The sequence below is a fragment of the Gossypium arboreum genome, chromosome 3 (genome assembly GCF_025698485.1).
Source record: "Gossypium arboreum isolate Shixiya-1 chromosome 3, ASM2569848v2, whole genome shotgun sequence".
In the NCBI taxonomy this organism is placed as follows: Eukaryota; Viridiplantae; Streptophyta; class Magnoliopsida; order Malvales; family Malvaceae; genus Gossypium; species Gossypium arboreum.
In genome coordinates this window covers 8,941,900-8,963,099 of record NC_069072.1, presented here as the reverse complement: position 1 = coordinate 8,963,099, position 21,200 = coordinate 8,941,900, and the positions used below count along the sequence as shown (strand labels likewise).

At 32.3% G+C, this 21,200-nt stretch overlaps 1 protein-coding gene across 2 annotated transcripts; it reads right to left on the bottom strand.

The window, feature by feature from the left end:
- Window positions 1–8,920: 8,920 nt before the first annotated feature.
- On the bottom strand, window positions 8,921–18,783 carry LOC108486201 (ADP-ribosylation factor GTPase-activating protein AGD3-like). Of its 2 annotated transcripts, none has more exons than XM_017790101.2 (20): window positions 18,373–18,783; window positions 17,674–18,088; window positions 15,971–16,047; window positions 15,246–15,346; window positions 14,887–14,957; window positions 14,482–14,544; window positions 14,190–14,234; window positions 13,984–14,049; window positions 13,819–13,866; window positions 13,623–13,718; window positions 13,490–13,531; window positions 12,981–13,196; window positions 12,731–12,862; window positions 12,392–12,616; window positions 12,194–12,280; window positions 11,777–12,115; window positions 11,256–11,398; window positions 11,054–11,147; window positions 9,626–10,116; window positions 8,921–9,531 (listed from the first exon to the last, which is right to left on the bottom strand). In XM_017790101.2, the coding sequence occupies exons 3-20, from the start codon at window positions 16,036–16,038 to the stop codon at window positions 9,417–9,419; spliced, it is 2,442 nt and encodes an 813-aa protein (XP_017645590.1). In that variant the 5' UTR covers window positions 16,039–16,047; window positions 17,674–18,088; window positions 18,373–18,783; the 3' UTR covers window positions 8,921–9,416. The 2 variants fall into 2 exon arrangements, with proteins under 2 accessions (XP_017645590.1, XP_017645588.1); XM_017790099.2 differs by having other exon boundaries at window positions 16,978–18,088; window positions 18,373–18,705.
- Window positions 18,784–21,200: the final 2,417 nt, after the last annotated feature.

Genomic DNA, 21,200 nt, shown 5'->3' with positions numbered 1-21,200 from the left:
GCAAAGCTTTAACAAATTTCCATGAACGCACAAACCCAAAACAAACAAAAAAAAAAGATAAAATGAAATTTAAACTTACCAAAACAAAAGAAACCCCAAATCAAGAGAAAAATCCAAAGGGAAATCACTGATGAATTGATAGAGCAATTAGCGATAGAAAAATATTGTAGTCTTTGTAGATACAATCCCATCTTGAAATTGAAATCCCTTGCTATCTACAAAAAGAAAAAAAAAATCATGATGTTCATCTACCAAAAATCAAGGAAGAGGAAAAGAAAGAAGAAATTACAGCGTATTGGTGAAATACATGTTAGTTTCAAGAGCCTTGAGAGAATCCTTGAACGATTTCCTCATCTCCCCTATCTCTGTTTTCTTTTTTTTTTTCTTGATGAAATTACAGATTAATAGCTCATCCTTGAACGAGGAGATAGGGATGGGCTGTGGTGGCTTTAGGTGTTTACTGAGGGAGAGTTGTGAAAGGCAAGAATGGGAGGTTATGTTTTTTTCTTTATTCTGTGCAGGCTCTGTATTGCTATTCTTTGGTTCTGGTGGGAAATGGCTATTACGGGAGAAGATGGAATGGGGGATGAATGGGAATTCATTGAATGAAGGATTCAGTGAACCAAACTAAGGAATACCTATTTATCACTGAATCAGTCAGGAACCGTTTAGTTATTCATGCGAACCAAACATACAGTTAATATCTCTTAAAGAGTAGACAAAAAAAAATCTGATGGAGAATAGACAAAAAACTTAGAGAACATGTCATCGCTTTAATGCCGACTCTCCAAGTACGAGACTTGAACCATATTGTTGCCATTGCAGCTTTCACTAATAGGCTGAGAGATCAAAACTTCACCAAGTCTCTCTCGAGAAGATCCCTAAAGTCTTCTCCGACATGTTAGCCTGAGTTAAAATATATGGCAATTCTAAAGAAATGATGGTTGCCAAATATCATATCATGGATTGCAAAAGAAGGAAAGAAACTAGGGATTATCTCAAGCAAAAGTTGCCCCCGTCAGACTGAAAAAGGAGGCGATTTCCCACCCACAAGTATGAACACTATACCTCTCTCAATAGGCCCAAAAAAAGATATCTTGATGACGACAAAAGGACTTTCTCAGACCTTCTCTGCAGATCTCCTCCTCACCACCGACAAGTCCAAAGATGAAAGGATACCTCTCAGTATTGCCTTTTCTACAAGGACCACGACCACGATGCTGAAGTGTGTGTCCACCTCAAAAATAAAATTGAGAAACTCGTCAAAAATGAGTACCGCAAAAAGTTTTTAGCTCAGCACCCTAAAGAAATAGGACAAAGAAAAAGCCAAAGGGAAGAGCAAGTTGAAAAAGGGCCACGAGAAGAACGCCAATCGAAAGAACCAAACCATGAGGACTCCCTAACAGACGAAAGACTCCTAAACATGGTAACCCATATGATAACAGGAGGGAGTTCCTTCGAATTACCAACGCTGCGAGAAGAAAAAGACATGCCAAGGTTCACTTTAGCATGATCTCTTAAAAAAACCTAGGTCATGGAAAGATGAACCCATCTCTTCTGGATCGGAAGATCTGGAATGATTGCAAAAGCCCTACGACGACGCCATCATCATTTTCGCTGCTGTCTATAACCATGAGATAAAAAGGATACTCTTTGACATCGGAAGTGCCAATGACATCCTCTACTGTGATGCTATATGGAAAAAGGGGATAACGAATGGCCAACTCGAGGCATTCCATGTCTAACTCATATGTTCCCCAATGAAGAAGTTCGAAGGTATTATCATTCTGTCTTTACACTTGGACATCTCACTATCAATTATCACTACAATGGTCTAATTCTGGTGCTCAAGGTTCCCTAAGCATACAACATTCTACTTGGTCGACCCAACCAAAATGCCCGAAGAGCTGTCAACTTCTCTTACATCTCAAAATCAAATTTCCAACTCCATTCGGGATAAGAGAAGTCAGGGGAGACCTAGAGCCCACACGACAATGCTTTAGCATCACTATGAAGATGAAAAACTAGTCTTATGCTACCCTGTAGAACTCTCAAAGTTCCACCTGCATAAAACTTCGGAGTATCAAAACCTTTCTTTCTACTTTTGAAACCTTGAAACATACAAGGGGAAACTTACTATGTTCCAAACTTTGCAAAAAAAAAAAAACTCCCTTAAGAAAAACCTGATTCTGCCTTATTGGAAGTCATCAAAACTCCCAATGAAAACAACCCGCTAAAGTCTGTAAGGTCTCGCTCAAGGGTAAATATACTCTGAAGACTATGGAGAAAACCAAAAGAAAATATAGATTCTATAGGTAATAGTATAAATATTTCAAAAGAAGAATAATTTTATATTGTTTACAAACTAAAGCTTCTAAATAAGTAAAAATAAATTAAGTTATAGTCATTTTACAAAAATTTTAAAAATGAATGAGAGTTTAGATGTAAAACAACACACCCTAATACTTATAAAAAACATAGGAAGAAAAATAGAAAATATAGATTAATTAAATGGAAACCAGGAAATAAAAGATATATTAGTAATAAGAAAAGAAAAATATGTTAGAAGAAAAACTTTTAAAAACCTAAAAACAAATATGTAAATGTTTTATATGTGATGAAAAAGGTCATATAGCATCAAATTGTCCTAATAAATGAAAAGTGCTAAAAATGATTAAAAGTCTTGAAGAACAAGATTTAGAAATCATATGAAGAGGAATAAATCTTGAAGAAATATTATATGAATTAATATAAGAAATAGATTATGATTCAGATAATGAAGAATATATATTTATGTTTAATGTAGGAAGTAGTTCTAAAAACAATTAGAAGAAATTCTTAAGTCCGAGCAATAAGATATAAAATTAGGAAATTTAATCGGAGAAAAAAAGGCTTTTCGATGAAATGATAGAAAAATAAATAAAATTATATTTCTAAAGAAGAAATATATAAAATATCTAAGTTTAAAATATGGAGTCAAAGACATATAGAGAAAATTAGTGGCAATACAATCACTAAAGATACTAGAGGTGGATTAACGAAATTTCATTATTTACTAAAGATAAAATTAAGAGGATTAAAAAAATACCCTCAAGTCGATAAAAACATTTAGGTATAATTATGATAACAATTAGAGCTTTATTTAGAAAAGGTCATGATATACCTATAATAGCGTTTTACTAGATAAAAGATTTGAAAATCCAATAAAAGCACTTATTGGAGGAATTTAGTCTAATTTACATACTGGTGTAATAGGTTTTAAAGTTAAACTAAACTATTTTATATCTATTACAGATCCTCTAATAGAAGAATGTTTATGTTTAAGAATTCGCACAAAAATTTCGAAATTAACGATTTAGTAGAAGATCTAGTAATAAATTAGACTTCTATATATGAATATACCAATCTGACGTAAGTAGAAATTAAGGAGATTAATAATAAAATAATTGAGTTATTTGAACCTAATAAATTTACTACGAAATTCAACCAAAATTATTATATTTAAAAGATTCAACCAAAATTATTATATTTAAAAATTTATCAATATCAAGAGATTGGTGATAGATAGAATAAGTGGTGCTAGTACTTCAAAACCTGTAAGTACTATAGAATATATGTCATTAGGAGATAGATTATATTTTAAAAATAATGCTATAACCAATCCAAATGATAATTTGGTATTACCTTCAAATACTCAAACAGAGAAAGATGAAGATAATATAAATACAAGTTCAACACCAATAGGAATGAAAACAGTTCAAATACCTATTTTTCCTACTGAACCTAGTAGAAATTCTAGAAATACTAGAATAGAAGATATACAATCTTCTACAATTATTCAACAAATGAAAATGGGAAAAATGATATTATTACATTCTCAAATTTTCAACCTAGGAAATATTATATATATATAGAAATAACATTTCCATTTAGAGAATATAAAACATATTCTTTACATGCTTTATTAGTTACTAGAGCTACCACCAGTAGCTGTAGAGAAAATGTCATTCCTATAGAAAAATGGGAATTAATGAAAAATTCAATTAGAGCCATAGGAATAGATGGTAAAGAAACCATAATTCAATTTAAGGCTAGAAATATACCAATTTACATAAATAATGTAAGATTTGTAATCCCTAAAATATTGTATTTTCCTGAAATGTATGGAGGCATATTATTAGGAAATAATTTTATATATCATCATTTACCATTTTCTATTGATAAAAACTTAGTAATATTGTCGAGAGAAAACTTCAGAGAAATACCTTTAATAGAAAATCATAAATTTGTGTGTGATAAAGGATTTACACCAATAAGAAAAGAACAAATTAAACAACTAGAAACAAGTAATTGGTTGTTTAAAATTTTAGAAGATAATTTTAGTAAAGAACCATTAAAATTATGGCAAAATAGTCCGAGATATTGTGAAATAAAATTAGAAAATCCTAATAAAATTATTAGAGTTAAACCTATGATCTGTACTAAACAAGATATAGATGAATTTGATACACAAATCAAAGAATTATTAAAAAAAGGATTAATAGAAAAAACTAATAGCCCACATTCTAGTCCAGCCTTTATGGTAAGAAATCATGCTGAAATAAAAAGGGAAAAAGCTAGGATGATAATTAATTATAAAAGACTAAGCCAAAATATTATTTTTGATGGATATTTTATCCTAAGAAAAGATGTTTTAATTAATCAGGCTAAATAAGCAAAATATTTTAGTAAATTTAATTGTAAATCAGAATTTTAGCAAGTAATGCTAACAAAAGAATCTAAGCCTTTAACAGCCTTTAGTGCACCTAATGGTTATTATCAATAGAGAGTAATGCCATTTGGGTTATGTAATGCACCTCAGATATTCCAAAGATGGATGGATTCTATATTTAATAAATATAAAAATTTTGTGTAGTTATATAGATGATATCTTAATATTTTCAGATACACTAGAAAAATAGAAAACATTTAAATGTTATTTCTCAAGAATTCATAAAATGAGGAATTATTTTGAGTCCTAAGAATATAGAATTAAAAAAACATAAATAGGATTTTTAGGATTAAATTTATCAGAGATGATCTTAAACTACAAGATTATATTATAATAATAATAAAAGAATTTCCTGAAAATATTGAAGATAAAAACAACTTAACAATTTTAGGAATAGTCAATTATGGAAGAAAAATTTTTCCTAACTTATCTCAAAAATTGGCAAACTATATGAAAAGTTAAAAAGGATAAACCTTTTAAAAGATTCGAAATTATAAAAATCTAAAATTAGAAATAAATTATACTTCAAAGGTTTATTTACCTAAACAAGGTGATAAATTAATTTTAAAAACAGATGCATCACAAAATTATTGGGGATGTATTTTAAAAGCTAAAATATTAAATAATGAATAATTAGTATGTGGATATAGTTCAGGAAAATTTAAACCAAATGAAATTAATTATGTTATATATGAAAAAGAATTATTAGCAATAAGGAAAGGAATAAAAACTTTTCTTATATATTTAGCACCTGAAAAATTTATCATAAAAACCAATAATCAAGCGGTTAAACAATTCTTTACTAACAAAAGTTTGGAAACAGTACCTAGAAGAATTAGATGGTATAATGAATTATGTACTTTCAATTTTGAAGTTCTATATGTAAAAGGCACTGATAATATCATTGCTGACTATCTTAGCAGGCCTTATGGATAGAGGTAAAAAAACCTTTAGAACAAGTTGGAGAATGGACCACAGTTCATAAAAAGCCCAACAAAGGGAAATCAATAACTCCTAATCAAGGATTTATTAAGCTATCTCCACAACCATCATTCTATTCTAACCAAGGATATTATATTCCCTATCCAATGGTAAGACCACCAGTTGGATCTCAATTATTTTCTACACCAAGTATGGTAAGTCAATACCCTTGGTCCTAAGATCCAAATTCGACATTTCAAACCAGTTATGCTGAAATGATCAAAGGAGCAGAAAATTTGTTGAAACAACAAATTCCAAAAATAAAAGATTTTTACAATCCAAGATTACTAAGTGAAATTTATAAATTTATCAATGAAATCTGGAAAACCCATATTTTAGAACAAATAGCAAATTTTAGAAGAGCTCTTACAAATTTTTCACAATTCTTAGATAAAAAGACAACTAAAGAAAATAAAGCTCATGAATTATTATTAAAATCAATTTTATATAGAGATTGGAAATAGCTTGAAATAGAATATATGAATATTAAGGAGATAAACAATCTTCTTGATATATTTTAATATTTTATTCATAAAGGAACAAATAGTCCTCTTATAAATAAAGTATTTAGAATATGTTTATATAATAAAGCTAGAAAAATTTTACCAATAGAAATTTTTGCAAAAATAAATAAAATTGTTTGTAATCAACAAACTCAATTTCAAAAGACTTTTTCGAATATTTTTACAAGCATATGTTTTTATGAATGAATTAGGAGAAGAAACTCCTACTATAAAGTTTAGATTTGATCATGAACTATTTGATATAAGTAGTATTGAATAGGGCTTTGTTAAAAAATAGTTGTTCAAAACTTTTCTTTTAATTTGCTAAAAGATTTTCCTGTAATTATTAAGACTATATATCGATTTTTATTATTATTTCTATATAAAATAAGTAGTCTTATTGGTATTGCTGAAAAAGAAAGATTTTATCAGCCATATCAAATATGAATTATTCAAAGAATGATTGGAAGCCCCAAGTTATCAGCTGTCATAGAAAACAAAGAACACTTGACAAAAAACATTGACAAGTGTTATAATAACTTTACTTATTATCAGATCCAAACAAGAATTGATTTGATAACAACAGCTCAGCATGTACTTCAACATCAGACTTATAAACTCTGGACTGATGGAAGAAGGATAGTGGCTGGCGACATTGGAAATATCCAGAAAAATAGAGACGAAGAATCTTTAAAGCTATTAAAAAAGATAGCTGATATAGAGATTGATGATTATCCATCGCACATAATCTATGAAATCAGAAACACGTGGGAGACTTGGAATTCATCAAGACTGTCACCAGAATCATTACATTTAGATGAAATAAAGACCTAGAATTTCGATAACATCCAAGAAGGATAAAGACAAAATAGCTAGCCACATGGAAGAAATTCAAGGCAGAAGGTAACTTGCAAAGCAAGGCATCTATGTACAAACAAAAAGATGATAAATGCAAAGATGATAAATGCAAGGATACGTGGAAGCCACAATAAATTTTGCTAGGATATGTGGAAGCTACAATAAATTGATCCTTATCAGAAACACTGTTCGGGATTGAAGAAAAAATTAAATATAGTTTAGGAATTTTGCTATAAATAGCCATGTATGAAGCCTAAATAAAGCATCGAGAAATAGTTTAGTTCTCTTCTATTTTTACTTTGAGTATTCTCTCTTTGTAAACATTCTCTCTTTGTAATAATCATCCTATTTTTATTATATCTAGAAGGTTAAAGGCCAATAGATGATGACTAATTACCCTCTCAAATGTACATAGGAAGAAATTTTTTGGGGAGCTGAAAAGAAATTTTAATTTTTAACAGTTAATATCTTTATAATTTTTAAAGAATTAAATTAAATTTTTTATGATTTTAAGGTGTCAAAATATAATTTTATCTTTATTAATTTAAAATTTTAAAATTTTCTAAATAACTTAAATAACAATTTTTTTATTTTAAGGGGGCGGGGCGTCTGCCTCCTCTAAATTTACCTTTGGTCTCAGCATCATCATATCTTTTTCTTGCAACACATCTTTAGTGTTTAGTATTGTTTTTAAGAAGCACTTTTGGAATAAAAAATACTTTACAAAAATATTGACAAGTTGCTTTTTGAGAAAAATTTTACTTCACCTAAGCCCAAAATTACGTCCCGTTGAAAAGCTATGTGAGGAGTACAACTAAGGTTCTATGTTTTCTACGTTCACCAAGCTATGCGTAAGCCGAAGTGGCAATGTCAAGTGAGGAACAAAAGTGTCCATCGAAAAGGATGTTGGATGATTCTATATATCGAGGCTTCCTTGATGATTATAGTTCAGGCACAATAAAATCAAAACTAACGTGCACCAAGAGAGGAGGCGAGATACATCTTTCTCTCATCTCTCTCTTTTCTTCTCATTTAGAAATAAAATGAGAAATAAAGGAGAGAAAGATGTTGACCAGAGAAAAAAAGTTTGATTAAATTCTTTCATATTCGACTGGTACACACACATGTATAAAAACAAGCAAGTAAGCGGGTTCATTTGTAATTTTTAGAGATGAAATAACCAAACTACACATCTGTACAATTGTTAGGTCAGCTAACAAACAACTTAGCCATAAAACTAGCGGATAATTAAACTCAGCAGCTCCCAACATAGCTTTCTTGTTGGCTCTCATCTCCCGCTTATGCTTTAACTAGCTCGGTTTCCATCTTCCTATTAGCTACCAACTCTTTAGCTTCTCCCTTGGATTGCCTTCATTTCCTTCCTCTTTACTTGTTTCATGATAGCTTTGGTTACCCTTTAAATCGATTTTGCTTCATTTCCTTCCTGTTTCATGATAGCTTCCTCCATACTATTTTCTTTTGCTTTGTATTCATCTGATTCTTGAATTTAGTTTCAATTTTTAAATTGTTATTTAGTATAATATCACGCTAAGAAGTGAGGAGAATGAACAGAAGAAAATAGTTAAAAGATGGATCAGATGAATACAAAGCAGATGGGATAAACTCCATTGTCTCCAACAAAAGCGTACAATAGTAACTAACAAATGTCTGAAGAAATATAAAAATTGAACTATTGTAGTCATTCGTGATTTCTTTAAAAGAAATACCGTTTTATCACCGGCTAAACCGTAAGACTAATCCAAATGAGAAATAAAAAAATAAAAAATAAACGAGGACATAAAATATGTTTAAGTGCAACCACGAAAAATATTTATTTATAGGCACCAGAAAAAAGCACCAATACTATAATATATAAATTAAATGTACAGGAACACACCAACTACTCTAAAATCTAACATCAACTCAACAGCTACATCCAACTAATAAATAACACAACACCACATTGCTTTATTACTTTAGCCTTTACCCTTTACCCTTTAGCCAGCCCCTCCTCTCCCCTCTCCTCTGAAGCAAGGCTGTCAGCTGATGGGCCATTTTACTTGCTTTTAAAACCATCTTTGTCCTCTAGGGTACTAATTTTCACATAGCCTAGCGCTAGCACAACCTCCCACTTGTTTTTTGTTTAGTACCCCTCTAAATATAGGGGACATCCATTTCAACTACAACCGGCTCTAATTTTTAGATATTGTTATAATTACACCAAAAAAACCAACACGAATGCATTTTCAAATTTCACACTTCAGGTACAGCTCAAACTCCAATTTATTTTCTTTTCACCCTAGTTACCCGTTTGAGTCTGATAATAAAGCAAGGACCTCACTGTCATCAAAATCTGATTCCACTGCTAGCTCAACAGGGGTTTTATTTTCCCTATTTAACACCTGCGGATCTGCTCCCCTGCAGAAAACCAACACGTTAATAAACTCGACATGTTAATGACCGTGAAAACTAATCAAATATTACAATATTTTAGAAAGAATCTGCCAGTAACCTGGTAAGGAGTAATTTAGCAACCGCAGCCTTGCCCTTGAGAATACATCGATGAAGTGGTGCTTGACCTCTTGAATCCATTACATTTATATTTGCCCCATATTGTAATAGAAGTTCAATCATGCCAATGTCACCCGTTTCACAGGCAAGGTGAAGTAGGGTACAACCATCCAAATTGTCTGTGGTTTGCCCTTCACTGGTACCCACCAAGTTGAAAGAGCTAGCAGAGGATCTGTCTGATGAATCCCCTGTAATGTAACTGGAGCTGTTGTTACAGACATTTGTATGTTCTTGCAGAAGCATCACTTTGGCAAGGGTTAATGAAGACCCAGAAGATTGTTCATACACTGCATTTAAATCTACTTCACAATTAACAATATAACGGTATACAGCCTTCTTATCATTGACACGAACACCCTCCCAAATCTGTTGTGCAACTGATTGAGGATGTTGCTCATCTTTCGGCTTGCAAACAAAAAGCTTTTCTGCATACTGAGATCATAAAGAAAACAGAAAATTCTTTCAATTGTTTACACACATCAAATAATTAGAAATTGTTAAAACAAAAAGTATATGTTTTATCTTCAAGCCTGAGAATATTCTAGGTTTTCATGAATCACCAAATTAAGTGCACAGCGTGAAGGATGTATCGACTGGAGTTAAGAGGAAGAAGATTGTCTAAGCTTCCACTATTATCCACAAGGTTACCTTATGCCTAACTTAAAGGCTTAAAAGGAAGGAAGTACAGACAATTACAAGAAGATATCTTTACATTTTTTGACAGCTTAAAACAAACAAATTCTACCAAACCAGCTCTCTTATTAAATTAAGCTGAAACGGCCACAAGTAACTATTCACATTGCTCAAGTTCTAGAATTAATATTTGTTCAGCAGACCATCCAAATTTAATTTTTATCTAATGTTTGTGTTCTAAGCAGTGTCTAACTGCAGGAGCTAGAACCCTTAGATTGCCTACGGTGCAAGGTTGTCTGAGTAAAGCAAGGTCAAATATGTATATGAAACAGTCCAATTTACTCTATAAAACATGCAGAAGTCTGTCCCCCCCCCCTTTTCTGCCGGTCATTATGCACGATTTCCGTGTAATCTCATGTTCTTTGTTGAGAACTCAAACATTCAAAAAAGTAGAGTCTGATATTGTCCCATTCTTCTACTATGAAAAGGTAAAATTTAAAGAAAATAAATAAAAGTTAGGAATATTAAATAGATTTTCAATCAGACATTCCCTTTGCACCTACTACCTCACCAAAAAGCATGCCTTGAACGTGTCTCACCCGTAATTGAAGTACAGTTATCCAACATTCGAGGAAAATGCAATAATGCATAGACAAGAACATCTATTATATTAACTCATAAGCAACTACAGGAAATAGTAAAGAAAATGTAAAGACTACAGTCAAAGGAAATTAACCTTTGCATGAATGAACTTCTCCTTTACAGATATAGAATCAGAATGACAAGGTTTTCCCATAAGCAGCAGCTGCGGTTTATCAGACTTGGAAAAGCTTCATCACCAATAATAAGCATTAGTAACAAATAGCTAGAGAACTATGTTGGTTTTTATTATTACTACATATACTGTATTTTAATCATAAGAAAAACAGATTCTTTACCTTGGGGTAAGATCAACGTGGAAAGCATTTCTGGAGTGCAACAATTCCTCCCAAACTGAGTTAGCAAAGGTATTGCCCAGAGATTGAAACAAACTTATAACAGATGGGTCCCATACTTTTACATCAAGAGTAAGCGACCTAACCTGAAATATGAACAAACAAAAACATAAGAGCTACACAAAGGACAAAGCAACATCACTGAAAATTACTCAGGATGCTTTTATCCAGCTAAAAGAATTCACCATGGCAGGAAAACGGTATACTGCACAGTAACCAAAAAAATACAAATTCCAACACGAGACTAATTATTCTCTTTATTATCAAATTCCTGTAATACAATCAATAGCAGATATAACTTTTCATTCTGTTTGTATTACCATGTTCATTACCGAGAACCATTCATCTTTAGAAATAAAAAAATTCAAGAAAAAAGAGCAATTGATCAATAAAATATTTCTTTAGAGAGACGCAGGTTCTCATATGGATGCATAAAAATGTCATATATAATCTATTCACTTCACCTTTGATATATGAACACCAAGATTACGGTGAACACCAGAACACTCGATACAAAGAAGAACACCCAGATTCAAAGATGCCCAATCAGGTTCAGGAGCACCACAATCTGCACATTTGTCATTCCCACACACTCTTCGCAGTACATCAATAGGCTTTTCATTTTTTAGACAGGACCTCTGATGTTGTGAGGCTCTTGATTGGCGTTCGTTATGTGCACTAACAAGGTTTCTCTCACAGGCATACTCTTCAACAGCAGTGTGATCAAAATCAGAACTTTCAAATGAACTACTCTCACTGGCAGATCGATGATGACCACTTCCCATGGGACTAGCAGAGAGACACTGAAAATTTATAAGAATTCAACAGTCAATAAGTTGATAAGGAAGCAACGAGAAAAATTGTGCTACATAAATAATTACCCTTTCAGGAGCCTGAGAACTAAGCAAAGAAGCAATAACACCAGTTATCTTTTCAATCCAATCCATTTGATCCAGTGCACTCTCTGCCTGCTCTGACAAGCACAAAAAAAGCATTATTGCAGTCAATTTCCAAATAATAGCCCTAGTCCTACACAAGTTAACACCTAATGAGAAACACAGTCTACACCTAGGTCATACCTGCAAGGTGTAATTCTTTGTAGGAGAAATTATCCTAAAACAAAACCTCAAATCTGACTGGTCAGCATCAACTTTAATTGTTGACGTAAGCAGATTCACTGTGTGATGGGCAACAGATTTTTCATCATGAACGCCACCATGATAATGAGAAGAAAGCCATCGGCCCAATAATCCAGATCCAAGTTCAGAGCTATTTCTCTGACCAGAAAGCTGACTGCCAGACCCCTGTTCACCAAGAAAGATCAAGAAGAGCAGAAGAGAGCTTTCATCACAAAATGCACTTCAAGCACCCTACTTTCAATATTTTTCAAAAAAGCAGGAGAGGAGGAAGAATCTTACAGATGATTTGCTGCACTGCTTGCGGTAATAATACAACATTCCACGGCTATCAAGGACAAAAAATCTTCTTTTCCAGTCTCCTCTCAAGCTTGATGAACGTTTTGACAGATAGCCTTGTCGAATGGTTTGAACCTGTAGGAATATTCAGAGTTTCAGATGCAGATATACAGTACATAGATGCAAAAGCATCAGGAGGACTAATAAAATCTAACAAACAGAAATCTGGGATAACTTAAAATCTTCTTTAAACCTTTCCCTTCGCAGCAGACTGCATTACTGCCTCTATCATTTTATGTGAACTTCTACCTATTGCTTGTATACCATCTCCATTAGGAGATCCATTAGAACCATTAGAAGACAATCTGCTCTCTCTGTCAACCTGCCGTTTGTACTCTTGCATTCTTTCATTTAAAGCTGCCTGGTCATATTTGGATCTTTCCCTTGATTGCCGTGCATAGGTCATGACCTGCAGGACTTGTATTTCAACAATTAGCACATATATAGGCATAGACATAGGAATCATCAATGACAAGATAAAAATTTTCTTTTTGCTTTGGTTAGATTCAAAGCCATACCAACTATTAACCATGCATCTTATAACATGCTATGACTAATCTCTCAAATAACTGATACCATATTCAGCATAGGGATAAAATTTTTCTTTTTCCTTTGAGTAAAACAATTGGATGAAGAAAATACAGCTCAATCAGAGATGTATAGAATTATGTTTTGGTCTGAAGGAAATTTAAAATAACAAACCTGATTAATATATGGCTCCATTTGATGCAATAATTCATAGCCCTATAAACAGAAAAACTTCATCATGACCAATGCATTCGCCAGTTGATAGAAACAATGTGAAAGAAATTGAGAAGTCCTGTGACAAGATAACCTGTTTGAAGTATCGAAGATGTGCATCCATAGTCCCACTAACAGCTTCCAGAAACTCAAATCGCTTTTTAGCTTCAACATTTGAAAGAGCAGTTACCTGTAATTGTAAAAACAATAGTGTGATCACATATATTGAACCACATTCGAATTGTCACAGCAACATCAGTTCAGAAATCATCTGCTAGCAATTCACTCACTAGATTAAAGCGAGCCTGCTCAAATGTTGACCTCGCATTATGAAGTTCCTAGAATAACTCCAACCATGTCAGAATATGTAGGAAATATTCATCAACATGAAATCTATGTAGGAAAGAAAGTCATGTACATGAAATTATAAACCATCAAGCCATTTTGCAAGATACCTCTTCCAAAACATTGGCAATATTACTCTTTGTGCTTTTCCTGAGTGAAAGAAACTTTTCACGAGCCTGCAAGATTATTCAATCCGGTACAATATAACTATAAATTTGATTTTATGCCAGCTCAAGACTATAATATCATATTCAAGCAATGTAACTAAGCAAGAAAACAAACTACAGTGGAAAAATGAATTTAACTTCTGAAGCACCTGGTCATAAACGAGACTAGCCTTGTCAAAGCGTTTACGTGCTTCCTGCACTCAGATAAGTTCTTTTAAAACAAAAGGATAAACAAATAAAACAGATAAAACTAAAAAATATACACAAATTATTAAAAGGTCAATGAATCCATAGCAGAGCAATAAACAAACAACCTATGTTTCTCTTAAGAAGACTAATTTACATAGCAATAGTTGATAAGGTTGCCCAGCTTTTAGCTAGTTCCAAATCTTCCCTACTTTGTAGGGCAACTTAAATCTCATTTGCAATAAAGGTGGTTACCTTGACGTCAAGTAAATCCCTATTGACAAACTGCATTAATTTTTCATTTAGCTCGGTTTCAACCTGGAGAGAAAAGAAAGTAGTTCAGAAATAATATTATCGTATGTCAATATAGTTGTAACATTTGCATTCTCACAATTTTTAAAAGAAATATTTAAATGTGGACATCAGGACAGGTTTTAAAGATTTAATGCATTAAAGTCTTAAATAGACATGAAGAAAACAAGCAAAGTTTTTTTACTACTGAAATATCAGAAAGATAATCATTTTCTTTCAGTAAGTATTCTTACAGCAGCAGTTGGAGAATGTCAAAGAACTGAATTTATCCAATATCAGTTATCTTAGGTCTTCATTGCTCCATAATAAATTTGATATTCATGCTCAAAAAATATTTCAGAACTTTACCTGTGACCGAAGAACTTCCTTGTATGTTCCAATTTCTCTCAATGCTATGGTAAACTTGGTCATAACTGGTCCTAAAGAGGGGAAAAAAGGTTCAATTACTGCTATGGTGCCATACCAAAACATAATATACACAACATGTCGGATACGGGAAAATTTTTGAGAAAGCAGAAAGTAAGAAAAGGCATTTCGATGTCTTATAGAGATCAAACCAACAATTATTACAATAGGAAGAACACGAAAGCAAAACTAATGAAGCCACTGAAACTTAAGACTGCCTGATCTCTTCAGGTGCAAATCTATCACCAATATTCAAGCAAGTACAATAAACAACTTTGGCACAAAATTAGAACAATACATACCACCAAAAGCAACACTAATAGGGTCATTATGTCCTCCACCAAACATTTCAAGGGCACTTGCAAAAGCTATGTCCCCATCATATCCCTCCCCAAGTCCTTCACTGCAATCAAAGAAAAATAATATGCAAATAAATATTTCCCCAACTCATGGCTCCAATAGCATGCAGTAGCAACCCCCTCCCTCTTAAGAGGAAGAAACCAAAAAAGGAAAGAAAAAGTCTATTCCAGTTGAGAGCTACAATTATATGACTGCTTTTACAGTAATAGTCAGGAAATTTACGAGTATCAGTATCCTGGTGTAAAACCACAAGCATGGAACCATGGTCAAGTACCAAAGAAAAGTAACTAACGGATACATAAATATTGAAGTTTTTGTGTTATAATGCAAGGTTGCATTCAGTTTTTTTTGTCATATGTTTGACCTACAGGTAAGAAAGAATGTTGAAAACATAAGAAACTTCCATAAACTGGCAGAAAGTTGAGAACAAATATAGGCAATGACTATTAATACATAGTAACAGAAACCCTTTATGTTCGAGAGGCATAAAGCAACAATCAACAAATACTTTGCCCAGTATAAAGACATATTGGACTATTTCTTTATTTATTTTAGAACTCAAGTTTGGCCATGTCACATTCTCATATACTTCTTTCGTTCAGTAAAAAGGGATATTGTTTTGATTAAAACAATCAGATTCATAGATCATTTGAAGATATAGACGTACGTGTATTTTCGGCATCCTTTGAAAAACCTTAAGCTTCTCTCACGTAACAACTCGGCGCTTTCCTCCATGCATTGTATCTGTCTCACCAAATAAAATTTATAAATTATCTATACATGGTCCATAAATAACTAAACAGATATACTATCTCATAAAGCTCTAGCATTAGAGTCCATCAGACAAATAGTAAGGTTACTATGCGTAGAACACAAAATTATGATACTCAAGTATTAAGAACTTTTCAAATCCATGAGAAAATACAGTTACAATATAATTGTAAAAGTAAAGAATGTCTTTAAGCAAAAAGAGATACTCCATCCCACTATAATCAGCATGTACAAAATACAAATGTGGATGTAAAGGTTAGCGCTTGACAAAGATACTCATGAGATAAAAAGTTCACTAAAATTCTCCAACGTGATTCCATTCTTATCTCACCCTATTCATAAAGAGAACTTAATCCCATCAAATTAAGAAAACATAAGAGATCATATGAAAATCAGTGCCCTATAGTTTCAATTTTCAGATAATACATCTTATCGCAAACCAGGAGAGATCAAGGATCACTTTTTACACAATCTTTTAAACCCACCAATCATGGATACTGATAGTCAAGCTAGATATCGAACTAGGCACATGCTCCAACTCTATTTAGAATAAAATAAATCTCCCCAAATCTACAAAACATTTTTTATGCCAAAATATACAACCATTAATTATACAAAAACTACCGCTGATCTAGCCAAATTCTTTGAAGCAGCCATTAGAAAGATAAAATTAATGGGGAAAATATTCCCCTTTTATTTTGTTTCTTTTGCCTTATTTTCTCCGACAACCAAAGGGGAACAAAGCACTGAAGGTTACAAAAACGGCAATCAAAATAAGCAACCTGAAATAATTCAGCTAAATATGTAAACAATTTTGGAGGGTGGAGGGGGGGGGGGAGTATGTAAATCTACAATGTCCTCGACTTCGTTCCAGCTAAGTAAAGAACGTCGAGAGAGAGAAACCTGCTTGCGAAACATGGGAGAGTCATCGAGCTTAGCGAAATGCATTGTGGAGGCCACGATTCTTTCTTCTCTTCACGATAAAATCTTAATTAACATTACATCAATGCTCGATCCTTCGTAGAATAAGACTAAACCCCTGAGATCTCCCCTTCACTCTGATTCAAACCCTCCCAAAAAGTAAAGACGAGGTGACTTGACAACAGTCGGCTTCCAGAGCAAGAAATTCAGCTCCATCAACTCGATTCACATGGATTTCACGGCATTTAATTTAACAGAAAGTTTTTTTTTTTTAATCTTGTTTACAGTTCTTTTTTTCGCTTTATGTGTAATACTATTTGCTTTGAGGTTTCAATTTAACACAACGAAAGGTAAAAAATATATATATAACCGAAAGAAGATAAATAAAATAAAACCCTAGAAAAGAGAAAGTGGAGGAGGAAGGAAGGGACAAGAAAACATAAGATTTTGATTAGAGGAAGTGGAGGTTGTTTTTAAGGGTGAGAGCCTTGGGAATTGAGAGAGTGAGTGAGTGAGGAAGAAACTAAAACAAAAAGGAAAAAGAAAAAGAAATTAATTAGTCCATTTTCCATACATTAAACCTAAAAAATGTCCATAACATGCGTGAAGGTGAGACACAAAGACAACTTAGATAAAAGCGAAAACACACAGACATAATTAGCCCTTCCCTTCCCTTACTTTTTTTTCCTTTTAATCTACGATTTCGTTTGGTGGAGCCAAAATTTTTAACAGCGTGCTGTGGATACCAAAACCTACGTCGTCGTTTCGAGGATGTTCTTGAAAACGGCGTTACGACTGTGTGTTTCTGACAGGAGCTACCTTCCTTACCCCTCCCTCATTCAGAGAGAAAAAAAAGGGAAAAGAGAAAGGTGAAGAGTGCAAGTGGAGAAGCGTGTAATGAAATATCTACTTTTTGAAGTTTGAATTGGTGGGAGATTGGAAAATAACGCGCCATGAGCGAGTGGTAGTAGATCATAGAAACTGAAAGATGCTTCTGTCTCGCTAACTCAGCAATCGAGGAAGCGGGACCCAAACTAGAACTACTCTCTTTCCTCTTCCATTTTGATTTTCTTGCTCCGGTCGGTCCCGTCACCTGCCAAATTTTAATTATCATTCTTTTTGGATAATTGAACGCAATCTGCATAGATTACATTTCCATCCATTGTATTCATATATGTTCCAAATCTTAATTAATCATAATAATTTTTTATAAATTCGAATATTTATTCTTTCTAAATGTAAATTTCTCTGAGACTTGGTGGTGATCAAAATATCTAGCATATATATTATGAATCGGTGGAAAGAGAGGAGGGCGAAGGGTGGGGACCTGAAAATTAAAATTGTAATGGAAAGGCAACCAAGAAATTTCAGCCTTACTTGAGCACAGTTACTCAACTCATCACCGCCCCCAAAATATCTGCAACAATTGAACATGACATTTGTTGTGGGCATTTTTGTTCTGGGCAGTCGAGATGATAGATCCTCTCCTCTGCTCTTTGAGACAGTATTTCTTGGGACCTAAATTTGCTTTTCGTCCATCATATGTTAAGTTCTATATTTCGGGATAGCATTTCTCGAGCTTTGTTAGTGGGATATGAGAACATGTTTGATTGGGATTTTTTCCTTTTTGGTATGACAGTCATTTTATTCGAGCTAAAAAGATGGAGGCTCTTGATTGCTTTGCCGACTATTTTACCTATTTTCATGGATTCTTATAAAAGGTGATGGTCATGCTTGCTAGAATGTAGCAACGAGCTACTTTATCAAATTTCTTTCAACGTTTTCTAGTCTCGGCTTCAGTGATCGGAGAACAATTATTATCAATAACTGTTTTAGTTTGTTACAGTTCATGATAATCATGAAATTCCTGTTGTATTCCTTATTTTCATTCAGTTTGTTCTTTGTCACAGCTCATAACAATTATGAAGTTCCTATTCTATCCCTTAGTTATTTTCATTCAGTTTGTTGTTACTAAGTATGTTTAGTAAGTGAATAAGTATCATTTTCAAATTAAAAATAAAATATTCATTAATTAATATTTTTGTATTAAACAAATATTTGAAAAGCCTTTTGCAATATTTAATATGCATTAAGATGATGCATACGTTTAAATTAAATCTTGAAAATATTTGTAAGTCGTTGCAACGATAATTCCTACAAACATTGAATTAAGTCACATTGGGGTAATATTAATCAACTAGTAAGAACATGAATTTCCATCTAATTAATACGTGAACCTAATTTCTTAAGTATTCACACGTACTAATAATTGCTTCGCATTTGGCCATCATTCTAACTTTAGTAGATCTTTGTGGGAAGTTACTTAATTAGAATGATGTTTAGTGTATAACCATTAAATCAACACCCATCACATCATGTACCAAAAATGAGTCGTCTTGGGACAATCTCAGCGAGTAACATGTATGATTAGTTGTAATATCCCTAAACCGAGTCTAATAGTTTTGAGTATATTTTTCGAGTTCCTAGCGTGAAACTAGGAATTTATGGGGCTTCTAGTAATTTTTAATTTAATTTAGAAGGTTAATTTCATCTAAAATCAATTAAACAATAAGCTGAAAAAATAAAAATATTTTTGGAAAATTAATTTTAAAGTAATTGAATAATTATTAGTGAAAATAATTATTTGGATCGAAAAATATTTTAAATAATTTTTATTGGGGTTAATTTAAGTTAAATTTAAATATTAATTAAATTAGATTAAATTGTAAAATAAGGAAATTTTGGAGTACTTATTTGGCAAATAAACCTTAAAATTTGAAATTTTTTAGGGAAATAATCAATTGGCAAAGTAAGGGAAATGTGGGAGTAGCAATTAGGCAAATTCCCCAAATTTTAAATTTTTGGTGAGTTGTTTCAGTTTTAAGCACAATGCATCTAACCTGCTTTTCACACCATTTACATAAAATTAGAAAGTTATAAAATTAGTTTTCTTTGCATGGTTTTAAAGATCTATTATCAAATAATAGATCCAGCCAATTTTCTTTTCAAAATACACTCTCAATTCATCCGAAATTATTTTCAAAAGTAGCTAAGAATATTCTAAAATTTCTCAAGTTTCTTAAATCAAGATTTTCAATCAACGAATCTAGAGCGAATCAAAGGTAATCTTCAATCCTAAACTTGTTTTTATGAAGATTAAAAATATTTTTACATGATTTGAGAGTCAATTAAATGATTTTTATCAATGTCATCTTCTTCTAAAAACACATGGTTCTTTAATAGTGGATCTTGAATTTTGAGAGGAAATTCGTCAATCAATGGATGTTTCAACTCAAAATGGATCTATTAAAAGGTTTTTGGTATTATTTATCAAGATTAAACATGATTTTTGAGGTAATTTGAAGAAATGTTAATTTCATCATCTTCATGAACCGATTTTCTGAATTTTTGTGAAATTGATTTAAATGTGAAATTGATGCTTAGTATATGTGTATTTGGTCTAGTATTGATGTTTGTAAGTGATTAGGAGGGCTAGAGAGATCAATTTTGTGAGGAATCCAGTTTTTGACTTGATGTTACAAATCCAATAAGGTACCTTTGTAAGAGAATTTTAATTAGTATAGTTAATTAAAAATTGTGTTTATTATATCATTGGAAAGGTGGTAATGTCTACTTTACCTCTGTTGAAGCTCCGAATCTTGAAGAGGACCGAGATAACTGGAATTGAAGCTTGGAATTGCTTAGTTGATCACTTGTTGTGATAGAATAAAATCGTGTAGTAAGTGTTTCTAAGGGTGATTTGGTAAATTGACCCTCAGTTATGTTTAATTAGTAGCTTAATTAATGATTTCAATTAATTAATTATGGTTGCATGGCTGATTTTGCACTATTGGTATTAAATATGCAAAAATTGAATTTGTATTGAAAAAAATTAGTAAGTAAGCTTTTGGGTGGTGTTGTGCTATTTAATTAGATTAATTTTAAGGATGATTTAAAGCATGTGTACTAAAATTTTTTATCATAATATGTTGGTATTACAATTGGTAATTGAATATGGGAAATTGGCAAATGAATTGCTTGATTTAATTGGATGCTAAATGGTTATGTTACAAGTTACACATAAGCATCTTGTCACATTAAATTGAGCACAATAATAACTGATTTATATGTTATGTTTGACTGAATATATTGGCAACATGCATGGTGGATCCATTGGATATAGTTGACATGCCATAATATTTGTG

Excerpts from the sequence above, each read along its gene's own strand:
- LOC108486201 (XM_017790099.2), bottom strand. The coding sequence starts at position 17,022 with ATGCATTTCGCTAAGCTCGATGACTCTCCCATGTTTCGCAAGCAG. Across the intron at positions 11,148-11,255 it reads CACGTTGATCTTACCCCAAG|CTTTTCCAAGTCTGATAAAC; the intron begins GTAAAGAATCTG and ends TTGGTGATGAAG. Across the intron at positions 9,532-9,625 it reads GCTAAATTACTCCTTACCAG|GGGAGCAGATCCGCAGGTGT; the intron begins GTTACTGGCAGA and ends GGTTTTCTGCAG.